Below are 20134 nucleotides of genomic sequence, written 5' to 3' on the forward strand. Positions count from 1 at the left end.
AATCACCCTCTTTCAAACAAATAAGAAGGATATAGTGGGCTTATAATTGTAAGTTGCGTTGAATAACTCCTATCCAGAATGCAATTAACCGGTTCCATTATTCTCTTCGCTCCTTTATAGTTCTGGCCATAAGTTTCTTGCTATTCCTATGCGTTGGAGAAATTGAGAGTTTAGTAGTCATTAGTCTATGACCTAAATATTAAATATATAATTTAAACTTTCGTAACTTAACCGAAGTTTTTCTCGAATTTATGAAAAAAGTTTATATAGTTGTGAAATTTTCACAGTAAGCTATATTAATTTATATTTTTTAAGTTATAATAAAAAATTGGCAGTTATATTAATCAAAATGGGATGGAGATGTTTCATAATTTTACAAAAGTTTTGAGGTTTTTTAAAATTTCTTTCATGTGCTTAACCAAGGGGTGAGTAATTTCCCTCCCTATCGAAAATTTGCCTTTTCTCATTTAAAAAAAAAAATTTCCCCTACAAATACATGATAAGTTCAAAATCTTCTAAAACTGTGCCCAAAACCATTTTAAAAAATTTCGATAAGTTTCAAAACTTTCTCAAATTTTTAATGAAATCGTAGTGTTAAATTTTATAGAATTCGGACATGTTTTTAATTTGATATTTAAAATTATGGCTTTCAATTTTATTAAAGTTTATCAAATTTAGTTTTTTTTTTATGATTTGGACACAGCCTAAAATAACGAATAGCGGTATTTTATTAAAAAAGTGAACCAAACCTAAAAAATTTAACTAAACCCCCCCCCCCCCCTCCCTTCCCCATAGGAAGATCTTAAATGGATACGCTTATGATTTCTATCTCCTTTTTTATTTTATTTCATTCATATTATAATTTATTGATATGGCTTTTATGATAATTTAAATTTCTCTTCTCCATATCATAAATTTTAAATGTAAATAAAATATAAAAATATCAACAATGGCAAAAATATTTATTAAAAATAAATAATTATAATAAAAAATAAAATAAAATAAAATAATGAAAAATAAAATACATTATAATTTTAAATAATAATAAAACAATTTTTAAAAGTGAATTTTTTTTATTAACGCCTCTTTTATGGCTGATAAATTTGAATATTTTTTTAATCAATTTTACGATTTCTTCAAATTTATCAATTTATAAACAATTTTTTATGATGTTAACTTTATAATTGATAACATCCTTCTAAATATCAAAGATAAATGGAGAAAAATATAAACTTAACGAAAATGCCTATATAATAGGCATAGGAAATAAAAATGCGATTTTCAGCTTACTTTAATATAGATGACACTATTTTCCTATTTATCCAAATCATATGTTTCTGCTTACAATTCTACGTTTCATCCATCAAAAATTTGGATCCGCTATATTCCTTTGATCTACGTGAGTTTTATTTCTTTCCAAATTGATTTTTTTTAAGAGAATTTTATTTTCATGCTATTACCAACCCCAAAATCATAAATAACACGTGCTTGAGATTAAACTTTTTTTTTAAATTATGAAGGGAAGATGTTTCTAAAATGTGAATTATAATTAGTTTTGTTAAACGGCTCGGTTTAAGCCGATTTTTAAAAATGGCTAACTCAATATTTTATCCAGAAAAATATTGTCCAAGCCTCAAGATTTCGTTAATTGATGTTCAAACCTTTGTGCCATCTTATGAGCAAAATCATAAGGCTTGCTTAATATTTTTCCTTATAAAATATTGAGTTAGCCTTTTTTTTTAAAAAAAATCGGCTCAAAATGAACCCTTTAACAACACTAATTAAGTATATAAATTACAAAATTAAAATGCTACTTATTCACGAATCCCATTTTAAAAAATGCCCAAGAATAAATATTATTGGGTAAAAATTGTGCAGTCGTTTTAGCTTTGTGGTACAAAGCGCTTAGTTGTTATATAAATGGTATTTTTTTTTTATATGTTTGAAAAAATAATATTAAAAAAGAAAAAACAAATTTTTTCGCCTTTTTAAGGCCATCTCCAAAATCTTTTTTAAAAAAATTCGAGGAGTTTTAAAATTTTGAAATCCTATCTTAAATTTTTAAAATTTTCTAGAATTATATTTTGGACATGTTTTTATTTTTATATAAAATAACTTATTTCTTTTTTTTTTCGATAAAGTTTAAAAAATTTTGAGAATCGAATTTTTATTTTGAACATAGTTTTAACAAAAAAAAAACAGGCGTAGCCAGGAATAGTGTTGTTAAACCACTCGATTTGAGTCTATTTTTAAAAATGGCTAACGCAATATTTTATCCAGAATAATATTACGCAAGCCTGAAGATTTTGCTCATAGATGGCGCAAAGGTCTAGACATTAATTAGCAAAATATCGAGGCTTATTTAATATTTTTCTAGCTAAAATTTTGAGTTAGCCGTTATTAAAAATCGGCTCAAAACGAGCCGTTTAACAACACTAGCCAGGAATTTTCTACAGGAGGGGATAATTTTCTTTATATTTGAAATGGTTTTTTTTGAAACATTAAAAATTTATTAGAACTAATCATAATATAAAATTTATTATATATCCAATCATATTTTAAATATCAATTTATAATACAAATAAAGAATATTGGGAAATACAAAAATATTAGAGCGCATATGATATTATTAAAAAAATTATAGATATATAAACAGGTATATCAGCGTAAAATATAGAATTAAACATTATCAGATTTAAAAAGTTAATCAAAATATCGTTTATAAATTAAAATTTAATCTTTTTTACCGATTATGCTAATATTTCAATATTTATTAGGGATTAAATCTCGATCTATTATTAAGCTATGATCCATTCAATTTATTTTATTGAAATTTATTAAATATCGAATTTCAAAAATAACAATTCTATAATATGAAAATAGATTGCAATTGTTAACAGTGAAAATATAATTTGTAGTATTAATCTAATAATTAAAATAACACTTCATTTAAAAATTTTTTATGTAGTCTTTAAATTTTTAAAAAATAATATCAAATCTATATGTTATACATAACAGAATTTTAAAAAATAATCGTTCTAAGGGTTTAGAAAGCCAATAAAAAATTTCGCTCAGGGAGTTATTCAAATTTTTCTGCTTGCACCACCTTAGACGCTACTGAATTAAAGGGTTTCAGATAAATTTATATTCTTCGAATAAAATTTAGCCAAAATGTTTATTTTTTCCTAAGATTTAATATATCCCCAGCAGAAGAATTTATAGGTAATAATATTAGTAAATTGGAGAGAGTTATTTGATGAATCAGAAATTTTTCATTGATATGAGGTAAAAATTTATCCAAAATTCAAAGTGAAAAACGGTTATTTTAGTAATCATCAATTGTCCCTTTTAATATTTGAAGGATTTGTTTGTCTAGGTGCAAATCGAAGCACTAATCTAAAAATCATATAATTTCGCTTTCGCCTCAACAATCACATAAATCTCGGGATATTCATCGTCTATTATCTCTTAATTTTCTAAGTTATAAGATAATAATATTCGCGATTCTCATTACCTCACTCAAATTCAGATGATTTTTTTGAAAAATACTGCATAAAATTGTGCAATTAAATAATTTATCAATACATTCAGATGCAAAAAAAAATAGGCTATCGATTTGTTTCTAATAACGTATCAGCTTCAAGTAAAATATATGGTTAAGGCCATTACGATATTTCCTTAAGGCACACAAAATAGTTTATTCTAGATCCAAAAATTCTGTAAAAGTTTTATGCCGACGTCTCCATCTTGTCTAGCATGTTTTTGCAATTTCTTTTTGTAGCACAAGAAGTCTTAGTAATAATTTTATTAAGCAAATTCCTTATCTTTGGATATCTGAACTTTTTACATACTATAAATTTTGCCTAATCATAAGTTATTCGAAGAGATAAATTAAATATAATTTTTTATAATAAAATCTTATATAGTTTTAAAAAATAGCAAGACAATGATATACTTTAAATTTTTATGGGATAAAATATTAATACACAAGGAAGAAATATTTTTAATTTTAACCTTTTGCTAAAATTAAAATTGAATACAACCTATTTGAAATCGAATATGCAATTTAAAATCCATAAATCTTTTTATATATATTCAAAACACCCCTCCCCTCTCCCTCACCACTGGCAATGCGCCTAGAAAAAAAACGATTCCATTTAAAATACATTAATTTGAAGAAAAAAACGCAAAATACAAACACCTTGATTTTGCTAGTGTTGGCAAAAGCCTTTATCAAGATTTTAGCCAATATTACTAAGCCTCGAGACTTCGCATTTAGATGTTAGAAAGATTTTAGCCAATATTACTAAGACTCGAAACTTCGAGAAAGATTTTAGCCAATATTAATAAGCTGAGACTTCGCATTTAGATGCCAGCCAAATCTTTAAGGCTTATGTAATATATTTATTTGGCTAAAAAATATGTCATTTATATTTGAATTAAAAAACAAAAACTTAGTATACATTTTAAATTAATAATTTTTAAAATTATGATTTATAAATTATAAAATTATGGGAGTAAAAAGTGCAAAACTAAAATTCTATTAGAAAAATTATAACCCGCCCATTAGTATTGTTAAACGGTCCAATTTGGATCGATTTTTAAAAACGCAAAATAATATTTTGTAAACCTTGAGATTTGGAAAATAGATGTTTAAACATTTCTGCCATATATGAGCAAAATCTCCAGGCTTATAAAATATTATTTTGACTAAAATCGTAATTACACTATCGTCCTTAGACCTGCAATAACTTGCATAAAGTTCTTCAATAAAATTTATATAGCAACATTTTGGCTCCCACATACATTATACTTGAATTTTTTTTATTCTAATTTCATTATGTATGAATATGATATGATAAGTAAAATATTTTTTTCAAACCAAACCAACTTTAATAAAAGAGAATGATTCGAATATGTACGTAATATTTAGCGCATCGTGTGTATGTTGTGTGAATTACTATGTTTGGTCTTTCGATTATTCCTATCTAATTGAGTTTAAAAATTTTAAATGGATGTACTGAGAAGAGGTAATCCACCTTTTTTGGACGGAATGCAACTACATGCACGCATATGTAATATAGACTAGCTCATAGTTAAAAATAACGAAAGTGTTCTTATTTTAAGTGGCTAGGAAAAAAATAGCCCGTACTCAAGAAAATATGGAAGCTTGTGTCATAAATAAAATGGTGGAGAGTGTACAAAAGTTAATTTTAAATATAGTTTATGGTATATTTGGACGGTACGTTGTTTTTTGCGAGGATATGAAGATAATAGTAAGTATGCCCTTATTTGTAGTATATTTCTAAATTTTTTTATATCCATTAATGAAATTTATGTAAATTTTTTATTGCCATATTCTACAAATCAAAAGCAATTGCTTCATTAGTTAGTATCCAATTGAATCTTTTTATATTTTAGTCATCGGGAGAGAGGGCTTAGCTTCATTGGCTTAGGCATCTTTTAGTCTTTAACATCAATTACAAATATTATAATAGTGCTTTAAATAAAAGCTTTCTAGTATCTTCAACTCATAAATCCCATTGGATCTCCGGTTTCCCACCATTTCAATTTGTTTTCCTGATATCTTTTAGGGTTAGTCATCAATTCTTTTGGGCCAATGGGCGAAGACATGATGTATGCTAGGGTCAGACTATACGAGATAGTGAGAGTTAAATTAAGGCTATATTTTTAATTTTTAAAAGATATTGAAAGTTCTATTGAATCTTATCAGCAATATAAGATGTGCAATCTAATTTTTAAATAGTTTAAATTCAAAAGTGGGTATAGCAATAAATTATTTTTCTGGCATCCCCTTCCTTTATATTCCTACAAGCGTCGTTCGATTGTATGATATAAAAATAGCAAGCCAAAAATCACGTTGCAAAAATCGATTACAAAATTAGAGATATTTCGAACGTTTATACATTAAAAATTTGTTATCATCTGCTTACTAAATGTATTAATTCCGAATAATTTCCACATTTTAAAGTAATAGGTGAATTTGAATATTTTATAATATGTTTAATATCGCAAACGCTATAATTTTTGGTATATCTATAGACTATATTTATTAATAAATAATATGATAGATATGCAAAGGTCTATTAATTTTCGGGGCCGGCCTGATTTTAGTTTTTTTTTCTTCTCCCATCCTATTTAATAAATGATTTATTCAATTTAAGTAACAATCTTTTATCCTGTTTTCCAACCATTGTAAAAAAAAGAAAAACGAATCAAACATAATTGTTTTGTATCCATGGATTAAGAAGAAAAATAAATCCTTATTTTTTGAAATAATTACACAAAGGCTCCATTAATTTTGAAATAATTAAACAATGACTTCATTATTTTTGAAATTAACATTGATTTTATCGCATCCAAGATTCAACAACATTAATTATCTTTCATCGTATATCTTAAATTTAATTTAAATTATACATAAATAAATTTGAAAAATGAAAGTAAAATTATGATAATTAATTTATTTTATAAAATAAAATTAAAGATTAACATAATTTTTGCAAAATATCGATTTATCATCAATTAATTCAATTTCAATTATTTAAAATTTATAATAAATGTAATTATTTAAAAAAAATGGTAAGTAGGTAAGATGAGAGGACTCATTGTTATCGTCATTAAAAATATGGACGCACGCGCAATTAGTATAATATATAAAACACGATTGGAAGATAGACATGCCATAATATTATTATGTAATGCTTTTATGGTCACTTTCAAAAAGTCCGCTACCATTTATTTGCTAAATAAAAAGCAGTGTAGATTCAATTCCTTGAAAATTTATATTGTCACCGCTGATACTCACTAGTTCCTATTTTCTTATGAAATCTCCTTCTATAAGATTGCCACTATTTCATTTCTAATTAGCTAAAGCTGAATGACAATCCCTGTAATATTACCTATCTTTACATGTTTGTTATTTATTATAGAAAAACTTTATATAACCTGTAAAGAAATTTGAATTATAACTAAACTACCATTTTTTAAGGAGAGCCTTAAGATTCTAACATTTTTATCTTGACGAATTTTCGATTGTAGTTAATTTCATTACACATCATAAACAGGGTTGTTAGATTCCCCCCCCCTCCGTCAGCGGGAGACTCCCGTAATTTTCATATTTCTCCCACAAAATTAAAAATTTTATCAAATTTCTTCCGTAATTTAAAAATTTTGGCCTGGCAATCCTTATCATAAACTATATTATATTCTGTTTTGCTATAATGTAATATACTTTATAATTGTGTTTACATACAAATTATCAATCTCGTGATAGTGATCACTTTTATTTCGACCTTTTATGATATTGAAGTTATAAATTTTAAACGATAAAAAGCACTCCTCTCCTCAAATCAATAATATTTAATATTAACTAAACAAATATCATAAAATTATTATGAAGGGGGGTAGGGGAGTAGATAATCTGCAATTTTGCGTAAAATATTAAACTGTTTGCCCTATTATAAAATTTATGATGTCCCATTATACAAAAATTATTAAAAAAATATATATTTTTTTTTGTGTATAGTTAAAATATAAAAGTTTTCAAACTATTAAAATTTTGTCTAACCATATCTTTTATTATACTTATACTCCAATGAGTATTAACAAATAGTTGTGAGAGAGAAATACAATAACTTAAAGATATAAAATAAACACTATGTTTTTGTTGTGTATAAATTTAAATTTGATATTAATATTAATATATATGATCATGAGCCCCCTTATCAAGACCTGGATCTTAAAAGTAAATAATTGTGGATTAAAAAATTTATGATCTTGTTTAAATTACAAACTTTAAAATATAAGTAGTATACTTGGTAGGAGATGGTGTATAGATTTTATTGATTAAATTTAGTGTACAATATGCGCCCGGGACAAAATGAAAGAAACTGGCTTTGTCCGAAATTCCATTCTTACATAGTTCCCACCCGCGCTAAATCATAACAAAATGTTATTGTTATCAGAAATTGGGAGGTACCCATTTTAAGACATACCCCTGATTTTAAAAAAATTTATCTGGATTTGAAATATTTTAGGTTCTGCCTGGACTTGTAAAATTTAATCATTCTAATTTTGTAAATGATTTCAAAAAAGGAAATATGAGAAGCTTATGATTATTAAATTTTTAGAGCTAGATAATCAAGCATAACGTCGTAATTTGCTGATTTTTAGATTTTTTCTTATATTCTACTAAAAAAAAGAGACAAATTTTAGGGCAATTTATATTAAATAGAGTAGGTCGGGAAAATGCTTTTTCCTACACGTCAAGTTCGATCCTTTGTATTTTGCAGGTCTCTAGCAGGGCTTTAATTTTGATTTGAATTTACTAATTTTGATTGAGGTAACATCTTCACCGGCTTAGCGGATGGTGCAGAAGTCCTTGGGGTTGGAAGCAACAGTCGTGCGGATTATGGCTAATACATATTAAACGATGAATGTTACTGCTTATTGCATATTAATAAAATTTGGGTATTTTTTAGCAAATTGTTATATGCTTACAGACGTCATATCTCATTGTTTTCGTTGCTCAAAAGTTTTATATTATGATATGTTTGGGTATTTTTTAGCAAATTGTTATATGCTTACAGACGTCATATCTCATTGTTTTCGTTGCTCAAAAGTTTTATATTATGATATGTTGACAATTTAATCGATTCTTAGAAAATAGGCCCAATCCATGTTCGAAATATATTGCGATTTTTTTACATTAAAAAAATTTTCGCGCTGAAATCACAAATATTTTTCAAAAAAAATATCCAATTATTTTGATCTTTAAAGAAATTTTGGATTTTTTTTAAAAAACTTTTTATTACCCATCAAATATGATGTTTATTTAATATTTAAATACACGTATTTATGAAGAGTTTCACTAAGATAATTTAATGAAATAATTATTGGAATAAAAAGTGAGAAAATATTTTACCGCGAAACAATTTTATGTTTTCTTCATCTTTTTTTTAAACTTTTATTTAGGGAATTAGGATTAAATTTCATAGATTATATCCTTAAATTTATGTTACATAGTGGAAAAAAGTAGTTCACTATTATAATGTGTTATGCGTATCAAAGATATTTGCCGCATTCGTGTATCTATAAATATGAGATAATTTAATATAAAGATTATTAAGTTTTATATATGTAAAAAATATACTATTTAATACAACACCACAATAAATCGAGATTATTTAAATAAAACGATTGATTTTCTTAAATAAATTAAAATTAATCATTCTTGCCATATTTTAGTTTTTGGATATCTTTGAAAACTAATTTACCAGATATTGAAAATGTAAAATAAATTGGTTATCGATCGGCGTTTTCTTTGAAAAGTGAACTTTAAAAAAAAAATTAAACTTATGGATAAGGCTAGCAATATTGTTCCTTTCGCGATAAGTAGCTTAAATTGTCAAATAGGAAATAACCAATTGACGCCAAGTATACACAAAGAAAAAAAAATCCCCCGGTTTTGACTTTTTAAAATTCTAATATAATTGATAATAAATCTCTTGTATTTTTCTGTATGAGAAAATTGTCACGATCACAATTTGTCTCATTCTTACTACTTATAATTTCTTATAAAATTTTATAAATCATAATTATTTTTTTTTGTAAACAAATTTATCGTAGTCCTTAGAAATATTAATATAACAAAGAACGAAAAGTACATATATATATTTAAAAAATTACGATTATGTTCTTTGAATTTTAAAGAAAGACACTTGTAAATTATTTTAATCTATGTATGTATGTAAATTTAAATAATATGTATAAAATAATACTATATTATCATTTTCAATTTCAACTCTCATTTTGTAAATTTTGTCCCATATATCTTAAAATTGAAATATTTTGTCATCTTGTACTTTTATAATTTAATTATTTAAAAAAAAACGAATAATTTCTCATTTTAATGCCTAATTCTGTGAAATTTATGTGACATATTTTATTCAAAGGGATACAATTTTTGATATGTATTTTAGAAACACTTAATATAATTGTTTCTTTTATATTATATTGGTTTTATTTTAGTATAATAATAATCTTAATAATTGTATATTTGTTTTGAGATCATTATAATTTTCTTTATATGTAATTAATTATCACCCCCACGAGGTATTCCTCATAATTTTTATTTAGTTTTTAAAAATTTATTACAATATATTAAATTTAAGATGATTATGCTGGGTATTATTTATGAACCTTATAGAAGAAATACTCATTTTTAGACCCTGCTCGGATTTAAATCTTATTTTATTTCAGGTAACCTTTAAATTAAAAAACGATAATTTAACGGCCTGGGGTTTAATGGTTTTAAAAGGAAAATCGGAAATATGAGAAGGGAATGATGCTTAAATATCTATCACCCGATTTTTTTAACGGTTAATTGATGATACAAACTCGAACTGGGGGCGGAATTTTTTTTACTCCCGAACCGTGTCGTGTTTGTAGGAACAGGGCAAATCGGGCTTATTGCACTCGCACTAAATGTTATGTATTATATAGTTTTCTGAATTGTAATATTTATGATAGATTAGGGAAAAAAAAGGCTAACACAATGTATATATGGTTTATTCTCAAAATATACTAAAACTTGTGTGTTATAATAAAAAAAAATCCTCAATTTTTATGATTACCGAATCGAATTGATTTAGCATGATAAATAAAACGTATTTTAATGGGAGGGAAAGGGGAAAGAAATTCGAAATGAGTTTAATTATCTCTTATTTCTTCCCTCAAATATATAAACTATATTTTTTTAGTGAACATGTGTGTTTTATTTTTATGGTCCAAAGCTGAAAAATAAATATATCTTACTTTTGTAAACGCGAGAATGCATTAAGAACCTTTCATTACTCTCGCGGGATCTATATGAGCTCAACCTTAAGCGTTTTAAAATTAATATTACTTGATGATATGGTTGGTTAATAAGTCATTTTCATTTGTGAGTGATTTAGGTTTGTCGAACCTAACAAAAGCACTTGCGTAAAATTTTTTGAAAATGTTTTTAGCTTAATCAAATTTTTTTCTACATTTTTATTCTATCCTCATGATTTCGAAGCGCGTAATGTTAAAAGATGGCTAGCCAAAAAGCGAGCATTTCAAAATATCATCTCCAAAAAATTTGGAATATTTTAAGCCTTTTGCGCATTAAAATTTTATGGTCTGCTTAGTAGTTATATTAATTTTCAAAGAATTCCCATATTTTTTTTAAAGTATTAGATAGGTATATACTATATAATATATTTTAGATATATTTTTTTATGATTACCAAAGGCTCAATTTCTCTAATGTTCAAACGCGAAAACGCTATAGTATGGCCCGAGCCTAAGGACTCGTTTATAGCAAGCGCATATCACTCAAGCGATGCGATACGCATCGTTTGCAAAAGCAAGCAAATAATAGGCAATAATGACTGCGCGATACCATAAAATGAATTAAATCGCTATAAATTATAACTTTAACCTATTTGCTTGCTCTAGGAAAATACACGCTCATTATAAACGAGATCTAAAATGCAATAGCCATAAGTTAATTGCCTTTTTTAGCTTTGGTTAATGGCAACGGCCTCTCGGTAATGTTGTTAAAAAGCCCTATACAGATCGATTTTTAAAAAACGGCCCGATTAAGATTATAATTAAAATAACATTATTGTACATCGCTGGCAGAAATGCTTGGATATCAATTTGCCAAATTTCAATGCTTATATAATATTATTTTAGCTAAAATCTTAATCGTTTTGAAAAATCGGGCTTTTTAACAATACTACATCTCAGTACATTATCGCTAATGCAAAATTTATAAGAAAAGAAAATTGATAATACGATACAAAAGTTGATTGTTCTCATCTCATAACTTAACCCATAAAAGGTGTGCATTTTTTATTTTCATAACTTTTGATTGAATTTTTAAATCATGGAATTTAATAATTACGATTACAACAAATGTAAATTAAAGAGGCTTTTAAACTATATAAAAAAATTGATAACAAAATGTCACATAAAATTTACTCTTTTTTTTCGGTATTTAATTTTTAAAAGTTTAAAAATAAAATTTAAAAAAAATAAAAATAATTAATTCATAATTATTTTTGAATAAAAAAAGTAGGTGAAAAATATTTTTTCCTTCATTTCAAATTATAATTATAGCATTAATAAAGTTTAAATACCGAAAAAAAATCATTATAATAATCTTCATTTTAGTTTCTCCATTCCCTCCTCTCCTCCCATCCCACTTTTTCTGATAATTATACGTTTTTTTATAACGGTGTGTGTTTGGCGTGTTAGCATTTATTTCCTTTTTTTTTAAAAAAAAATTATTATAAATATTGTCTTCTTTTTACATTGTGCAGGTCAATCCTTCAAAAGATTTTTGGGACAGAAAAATGACACCTTCCCAGAACCGTTCAAAATTTTGCTCGAAGAAAATGGCTTTTTCTATGTCGGAGGAAGGTATATACATGTTTTAGATTATTATCATAAATATTCGTTTTTTTAACAAACAAAATTAAAAATCTGAGATTTTTTTGAGAATGCTCAAATCAGATTTTTTTTACCTAAAATTCCAAGTTTTTTTTTGTAAAAACAATTTTTTTATGCAAAAAACAACTTTTTTGATGAAGACGATTCATTCATAAGAATGCATTTTAAAGCGTTGTTGAATGCAATTCAGTCGGAGATCACATGGTACTCCATTTTGGTAATCTATATAGGTTCCAGAATATTTTAAATTATTTGAATTTTGTCTGCTAAATACATATTTTCTTGTGAAATAACCTTGGAATAATTATGTGGTAGGATATTATTTTACTTTGCTTACATTAAATTTATATATATATATGATATGTTATGCTTAGTCAAAATGGCATCCTCAGCTGTTTTTCATTGATGTACACTTTTAATTAATTCATCGTTATTCTAGGTATTATTATAATCACAATAGATGGGAATCACAAAAAAATTAAAAAATCCTCAATTTTATGATTTATCATCTTCTGCTTTTTATATGAATTATAATTTACCAAAATTTAATTGCGAATTCATTCATTCATGTGTTAAAATAATTTAAGAAAATTACTCGCCTTAGTAAGAGATAGACATAAAACCAGTCAAGTCAAAAAATAATTTGTAATGCGTTTAAAAATAGGTGTTTCTTTCTTGGAAAAAAAAACAATTATTACACCTTTTTACACTTTTTATTTTATATTTCAAGGTAAAAATGGGGTATTTTGTAAACCAAAAAATATATAACTTACTATATAATATGTAAAAAATTGTTTAACTTGCCCTAAATATAAATTTATTTATATAAAGGCAAAGGTATATATTATATATAATTTCTTTTCTTTAAAAAAGAGGAGCCAATCATTCTTATAAATTTACCTTCATTTTTTTGTATTCATTTCATGGATGATAGCTATGATGTTTTATTGTAAATATATGAATTAATTTACTAATAATTTCGTAGTAGTGTCGTGTTCAACTTTAATTAAAAAAAACGAAAGTTGAAAAATGTTATTTTTCTCTCTCTTTAAACTTTTTAACTCGTCTGTTTTGTTGCGAATCTATATCTATTCTTCTAACCGCACACTTTTAAGAAAATCGTATTTATTTTGGTTACATGTAAGATCAGAATTATCACGTTCAAAAATTAAAGATTTTTGATCTCTGAAGATCATATTTTTTTATGAGAATGCCCAAGCAGAGTTTTTGGTCATCCCGCGAAAATAAATCTGCAAATGCCCATTCGAAGATCAAGTCCTATCCGCTCTTAAAAAAATCAGATAATTTTTTCCTTCAAAGATCCGAATTTTTAATTTTTATTTAATTTGACTGTTATGTATCCGATATTTCAGCGAAGACGGAAATATTCTAAGCTCTGAAGGGTAATAAAAAAAAATTGTTATTTTTCGCGAAAATAAGAATTTATAAAAATAATTAAAGAAAACAAAATAATTATATATTTTGTCGTCGAGGTTAGTCAGGCCCAAAATAAATTTTTTTTCTCGTGGATTTAAATTTAGGGAGTTTAAGATTTCCTGTAAAGGGTTTGATATTTATGGCCTATAAAACGAAGAGACAGACCCTTTGGACCAATCTGGCCAAGAGAAACAAGGGAGAACCTTCTTTCTGCCTTTTTTCCCCCGTTGAATCTTAAGCGTATCTGTAAAGCATTACATTTTTATTATAGCAAATTGTATCGAAATTTCGTATTGATTTGAAATTATTATAATGGATACAAACAATAATAATCTGAAGATGATATAGACAAATACATTTAAATATGGACGATTTATGTATACAATACACCTGGAGAGATAATGCATTTAATATTATGACAATATATTTATTTTTTTAAAAAAACTTAAAATTTTAATAAATAAATCTATAATCACTTAAATCATTTTAAATACTTCTTTTTTTAAAAAAAAAATAAAATATTTTCCTTATTTTATACCAACAATTTTAATCTATCTCGAAAAAATTAATTTTAAGGTATAATCTTTGACGATTATATGGTGACCAAAATATGCCAAGTATATAATATTTATATTATTAAATTAAATTAAAATAATCAGAGTTTTAAATGCTCTTCAAATAAAAAAATCTTCAAGGATTTGATTTTGATCTTTGAAAGATTTATTTTTGAAATTTTACCTAAAATTTTTTTTAAAGTAAATCCTTTCTGATTTTTATGCGTATTAAAAAAAAAATTTTTAAATTAAATTAGTTTTCACAAAATATGAATTTTAATGGGGATGGAAGATGTTTTTCGATTTTTAAAAATCGGATCTGATTGGCCCTTTTATTATTTTTAAGAGGTTAATAACCGACATATCAAAATGAAATCATTTGGGACCGCTACAGGTCTAGTTTCCATTTTAAAATGGGGTTCGGTTCAGGCATGCCTTACCGAAGAGGGTTCGGTTGAATTCATACTAGGCTCCTCATAATAAATAGAAATTAATTGTAAATTATACCCAATCAATTAATCAAATGAAATATGCTTTATTTTGTAAAAATATTGTGTAAAAGAAGATTAGAATCGCTATTTTTTTTCATTGGTCAAAATAAAATTTGAAGTTAGTAAAAACAAACAAAAATTATTGGATGTAATCTAATATTTTTTTTTGCCAGAAAATCAACATAACAGAGAAAAGATTGGACTAGCCCCGGGTTTATAAACCGAAATATTTTTGAGTACAGGTTTATATAAAATAGCTTGAACCCGAATTCGGCCAACTACCTTTTTTATCCAGATTCCTAACTGCTATTTTTTATAAAAATTATAGTGGGCACAAATTGAGCGTTTTAAACGAAAATAATGCATTTCAAATCCTCGTGCAAATTTGTCAAATTACTGTTTGGCGCTAGATATCATTTTAAAAAAAAACGCAAAATGGCTTCCTTCATTACTTTTTTCTTATAATTCAAGGTAGTGTTGTTAAACGACGCGACTAACTCAACATTTAGCCAGAAAAATATTGCCTAAGCCTCTAGACTTTGCTAATAGATGTCAAAACCTTTATGCCCGTCTAATAATTATTCTTTTCTGGGTAAGGTATTGATTGAGTTAACCGTTTTTAAAAATAGTCTCAAATGCCGTTTAACAAGACTAATTCATGGCTAACTTTTTTTTTGTTCCAAATAGCATAATTTTAAAAAATAAAATTATAAATCCCGCCTTAATTTAGATAAGGGATGCTTTACATTTTTTTCTAAATTAAGAAAGTACGGTAACGCAAAAGCCTAATTTGGGCTCACTATTATGAATTTTTTTAAAATTATAATTGAATATATGTTATGATGTTATCATATAAATAGGATATATATATATATATATCAGAGACTTGCAGAAGTACTATTTGCACAGCCTGTCCCAGATTTTTTAAAAATTAATATATTTATTTTTAATTTTTATAGCTAATAATGGCGATTTAAAATATACGGCCCGGCCCCTATTTAAAAAAAATTAGTTTTAGGCCCGGCCCGAGTATTTAATTAAAATTGGCCCGGCCTGTGTACCCAAGCTTAGGGTGAGGCCTGCAGGTCTCTGATATATATAATTTTTCATGTTCATCTGGATTTATCACATAGCTCAAATGACAACCTCCCACCCCCAATATATTAATAAAAATTGAACAATATTACAAATTTAATTTTTTTTAAAAAAATACAATCCTTGTTCTTTGTATTAATCGATGTTAGGAATTTACCTTTTTAACGGCAACTTTTGAATCTCGAAAAACTTGCCTTTAAATTTAAAATAAAAAATCATATTAAAAATAAAATCATTGGTGTTATTTCCAATATCCTTTTTTAATTTTTATATACTATGATTAACTTTACATAACATATAAATTACTTTGATTTTTTTATTTCCGAAATGCGTATCGATTTTCTTAGAATCATCCCCTATTAAAAGACCATACATTTCCATCTGGCTATTATTATTTTTTTTAATTTCCCGCAGGGATATAACTTAAGAAAGAAGAAATAATAATTTCGACCAATCATCCATAAAATTACTCGAGAAAAGTTAGTTTTCGTTGGTCATTTTTTTTATAAACCTACCCGAGTTCAACCGAATCCACCCATTTTGTAGAATATAATCGTAGAAGCTGGTCTTTTAGTTTGACCCCTATAGTTTACCATCTTTGAAAAAATAAAATAATTTATTCAACTTTATTATGTATACCATTATTTATAGGAATAGACTTTACAATTTGAGTGTGTCAGCTGATGATGGATCGATTCTGGAGCATAAGGTAAATAAAATATAATAAAATATTTAAAACTTAAAGCATATTATACCGACATATTTTATTTTTTTTAAAAAAAAATATCCGAGAATAAAGGAGTATTTATTGCTGAATTATTAATAAGGGAACGATTCAAACTTCCAAATATTATATCAACCCATTATAGTTCAAAAATAAAAATTAATTATAAAAGAATCCATAAAAGGCCTCAAATTTTTCGATAATATAAAGATTTTTAAATTATACCTAATTAGCCTAATAATCGTTTGATTGGTTATTAGGAAACTCTTTCGTTAGAGTTAGCATCATATGAGTTGATACCTAAAAATTTTGATCTATTGAAAAAAAAGAAGTTTATATTTGATCTTGGATGGGTTGGAATGAACCAAAAGAGATATTCTCATTTTTTTAAATATGATCACCTGAAGTCTCTTTTGACAAACTTCGAAAATAAATACTCGTCCCAACTCTGTAACCTGTTCACATTCTCGTGAACCCTCATTTAACAAATTGGAAAGTCAAGAAATGAATTATTTTACTAATACAAAATTCACCTTTATAAAAAAAAGAAACTTTTTGATTTTAATTAATTTACAATTGATTAAAAGGTAAATTTCCATTAAATTTTCTTACCTTCGTTAGATAAAAAAAACGTGATTATATTTGTTTTTCATTATTGCGAAATCATATCGCTTGTTTCTGTTTGTTGTACACTGTTTTATATTAATTATCTTTTTATTTTTTTTGAAAAAAAATATTCGATTCATTAAATTACAACAGAACTCTACTTGGGCACATGCTTAGATTCAATATAAATTTATTTTTTTTATTAACTAAAGAAAAAATTTCTGTTCTTATAAACTATCTATTTTTTTTTCAAACTTTTAAGCAGGCATGGAATTCCATTTTTTTAAATATTTTTGAATTAAAATATTTTACCCATCATTTTATAACAAGGGAGCAATATCATGAAGAATAAAAGAAAATTTTATTTATTTTATAAAGAAAAATGAGAAGAATATCACAATTTTCTCAAAAAAGGAACGCGAATTTGATTTTTAAACATGTGACCAGGGTAGAGTTTGAAATGTTAAAGTTCATCTTTTGTAGTTGATTTTTTTAAAAACTAATAAAAAATACGTGATTTATAGAGAGAGGAAAAAATATCCCTAACTTTTAAGACTTTCGATTTTAAACGATAAAAATTAAAAAATAAGTCTTTTTTTTTGTTTGTGTTTAAGGTGTTTTGTAATTTATTCGATTATTATTAATTTAAAATGTGCGAAACTTTAATTACAATAAAAATTGAAATTCGAAACGTCATTTTAACGGTATATATTTTTTTTAATATTAACTTTCGGGGGCGTATTGACCTTTTAGCAACTATTATTTATTTATATCGCATTATACACTAATATTCGTAATCACGATTGATTAAGTGTTGAGAGCGGGGTCCCAGAGACCTACTGTTGAGAGCGGGGTCCCAGAGACCTACCCACTCCGATGCCTAAAAAATTTTTAAAACTCGGACCCATCCACGTCAACTCACTCAGGGGGAAAAAATATATCATAATATAAATGGTTTTTAAAAACTGTGATATGGCGGAAAATTTTGCCCTTTTATTTTAGAATTCACTCACATCCAGGCCCCGATTGATAAAAATTTGTTCTTTCAAATAACGATTTTAAGACACCCTTCTTCACCTCACTTTTTAATTCTTCTACCTTATCCGGAATTTTTCAGACATCGCCTGCAGTAGTCTTAAGAGAAACAAATTTTCTCGGAAGTGGTTAAAGGGCCTGCACGTCTATGCCTGCCGCCTATCCTATTTTCCTATTTCCCAACGAGGAATAATTCTTATAGCTTCACAACAATCCTTATTTAAAAACTTATTAAAATCCAATTTATATGTTGGCGAATTCTTAGTTATTACTGACCTTTCGGAAAATTATACATTTGTAGTGCAGGACCATGCAGCTCTAGCTTAATTTATTCTTGAGATATTTGAAAATTAATGAAATGCATTTTGTCAAAAATGTACCATTTTTCTATTCTTCAAATGCCCATATTTAGCGACTAAGTGGTGTAAGGAAATACTTTTTTTTAGTAATAGTATATACTACAAATACACAAAATTAAAAAAAAAATCTGAAGGGGGTTGTGTTGATTTAATATGGAATTCACCATATATATTTTTTTTATCATTCATAATAAACGACCAAAATGAGGCAGATATAAAATGAATTTTAAAACAAAATTGAATTTAATCCTTGAGGATGCAAGCGAATTTGTTTTTTTTTTAAATTTTTATGACCATGTATAAATATATATATATTAGTTTGTTTATCGAAAATATATTTTAATGTGTCCTCTAAGTAATCAGGAAAATTATATCACAGATGGTTATCTCACCTTGTATAACCAAAAAAAAGGAATGTGTAAATAAGAGATTCACAAGTCCGGAATGCGGTCCAGAGCTGGCCATAAAATTCGTAACCGGGTCTAAAAATTTTACGAAGCCCGAATCCGACAGATTTTTAATATCTAATCATTTAACATTCATTTACTGATCATATTTTCAATTCCGTTTCCCTTTCTGAAAGAATGTACAAAATCTATAGCCAAAAATTTATTTAAAATATCAATTATCATTAAAATTTTACGGGGTGAGTAAAAAAATAATAATTACAGGCTAGTTCGGGCCACTTGGCCGATCTCGAAACTGATGATTTATATATATACACGATTAGATTAAGTGTCAATGCAAAGGAGTTAGTTGTAGGCTATTTTGTAGTTTGCACGTCGATTAAATGATATTAAGGTGCAATCATATAATGATAACTCTTAATTAATGAATCGTCAATCTAATAGTATGAATAAAAAATATTTTATATTTTTTTTATACATTTGTATTTGCAATTTAAGACCTAAAAAATGTAATCTTGCTAAAAAACAATTTTTTGAGAAAGTATACAAATACAAACCCCTCAACTAACAGGATTATTTTTTTTAGACCTTAAATTACAAATATTAATCTAGAAAATATTAATTGGGAACTTAAAGACAATTTTATTAGAAATTATGCAATATAGATATATTGAAAATATACAAATATGATCTAATTATTAGTATAATGAAGGTACTAAATATATACTTCACTAACATATGTAAAAATACTAGAACATCTCAAAATAACCTTTCATTAAAATTAATGTAAATTTCTTATTCACACCTCATATAAGACAAGTTGATTTGACATTCATAATAAAATAAAAAGCAAAATTCTGATTTACCCATCTTCAAATAAAGGAGATATGTATTATTTTCCGTCATTCTTGACGGGTTATCAG

At 26.0% G+C, this 20134-nt stretch overlaps 1 protein-coding gene across 1 annotated transcript in view; it reads left to right on the forward strand.

Moving 5' to 3' along the window:
• The first annotated feature begins 1193 nt into the window (after window positions 1–1193).
• Window positions 1194–20134, forward strand: part of LOC135925961 (uncharacterized) — a 30908-nt gene continuing 11967 nt past the window's right edge. Inside the window, exons 1-3 of the mRNA XM_065461563.1 lie at window positions 1194–1399; window positions 12374–12473; window positions 16732–16789. Of these exons, the coding sequence (XP_065317635.1) occupies window positions 1273–1399; window positions 12374–12473; window positions 16732–16789 (285 nt within the window). The 5' untranslated portion in view covers window positions 1194–1272. The remainder of the gene's footprint in view (window positions 1400–12373; window positions 12474–16731; window positions 16790–20134) is intronic.

This window comes from Gordionus sp. m RMFG-2023, chromosome 3, assembly GCF_954871325.1.
Source record: "Gordionus sp. m RMFG-2023 chromosome 3, tfGorSpeb1-WG-v2, whole genome shotgun sequence".
NCBI lineage: Eukaryota > Metazoa > Nematomorpha > Gordioida > Chordodea > Parachordodidae > Gordionus > Gordionus sp. m RMFG-2023.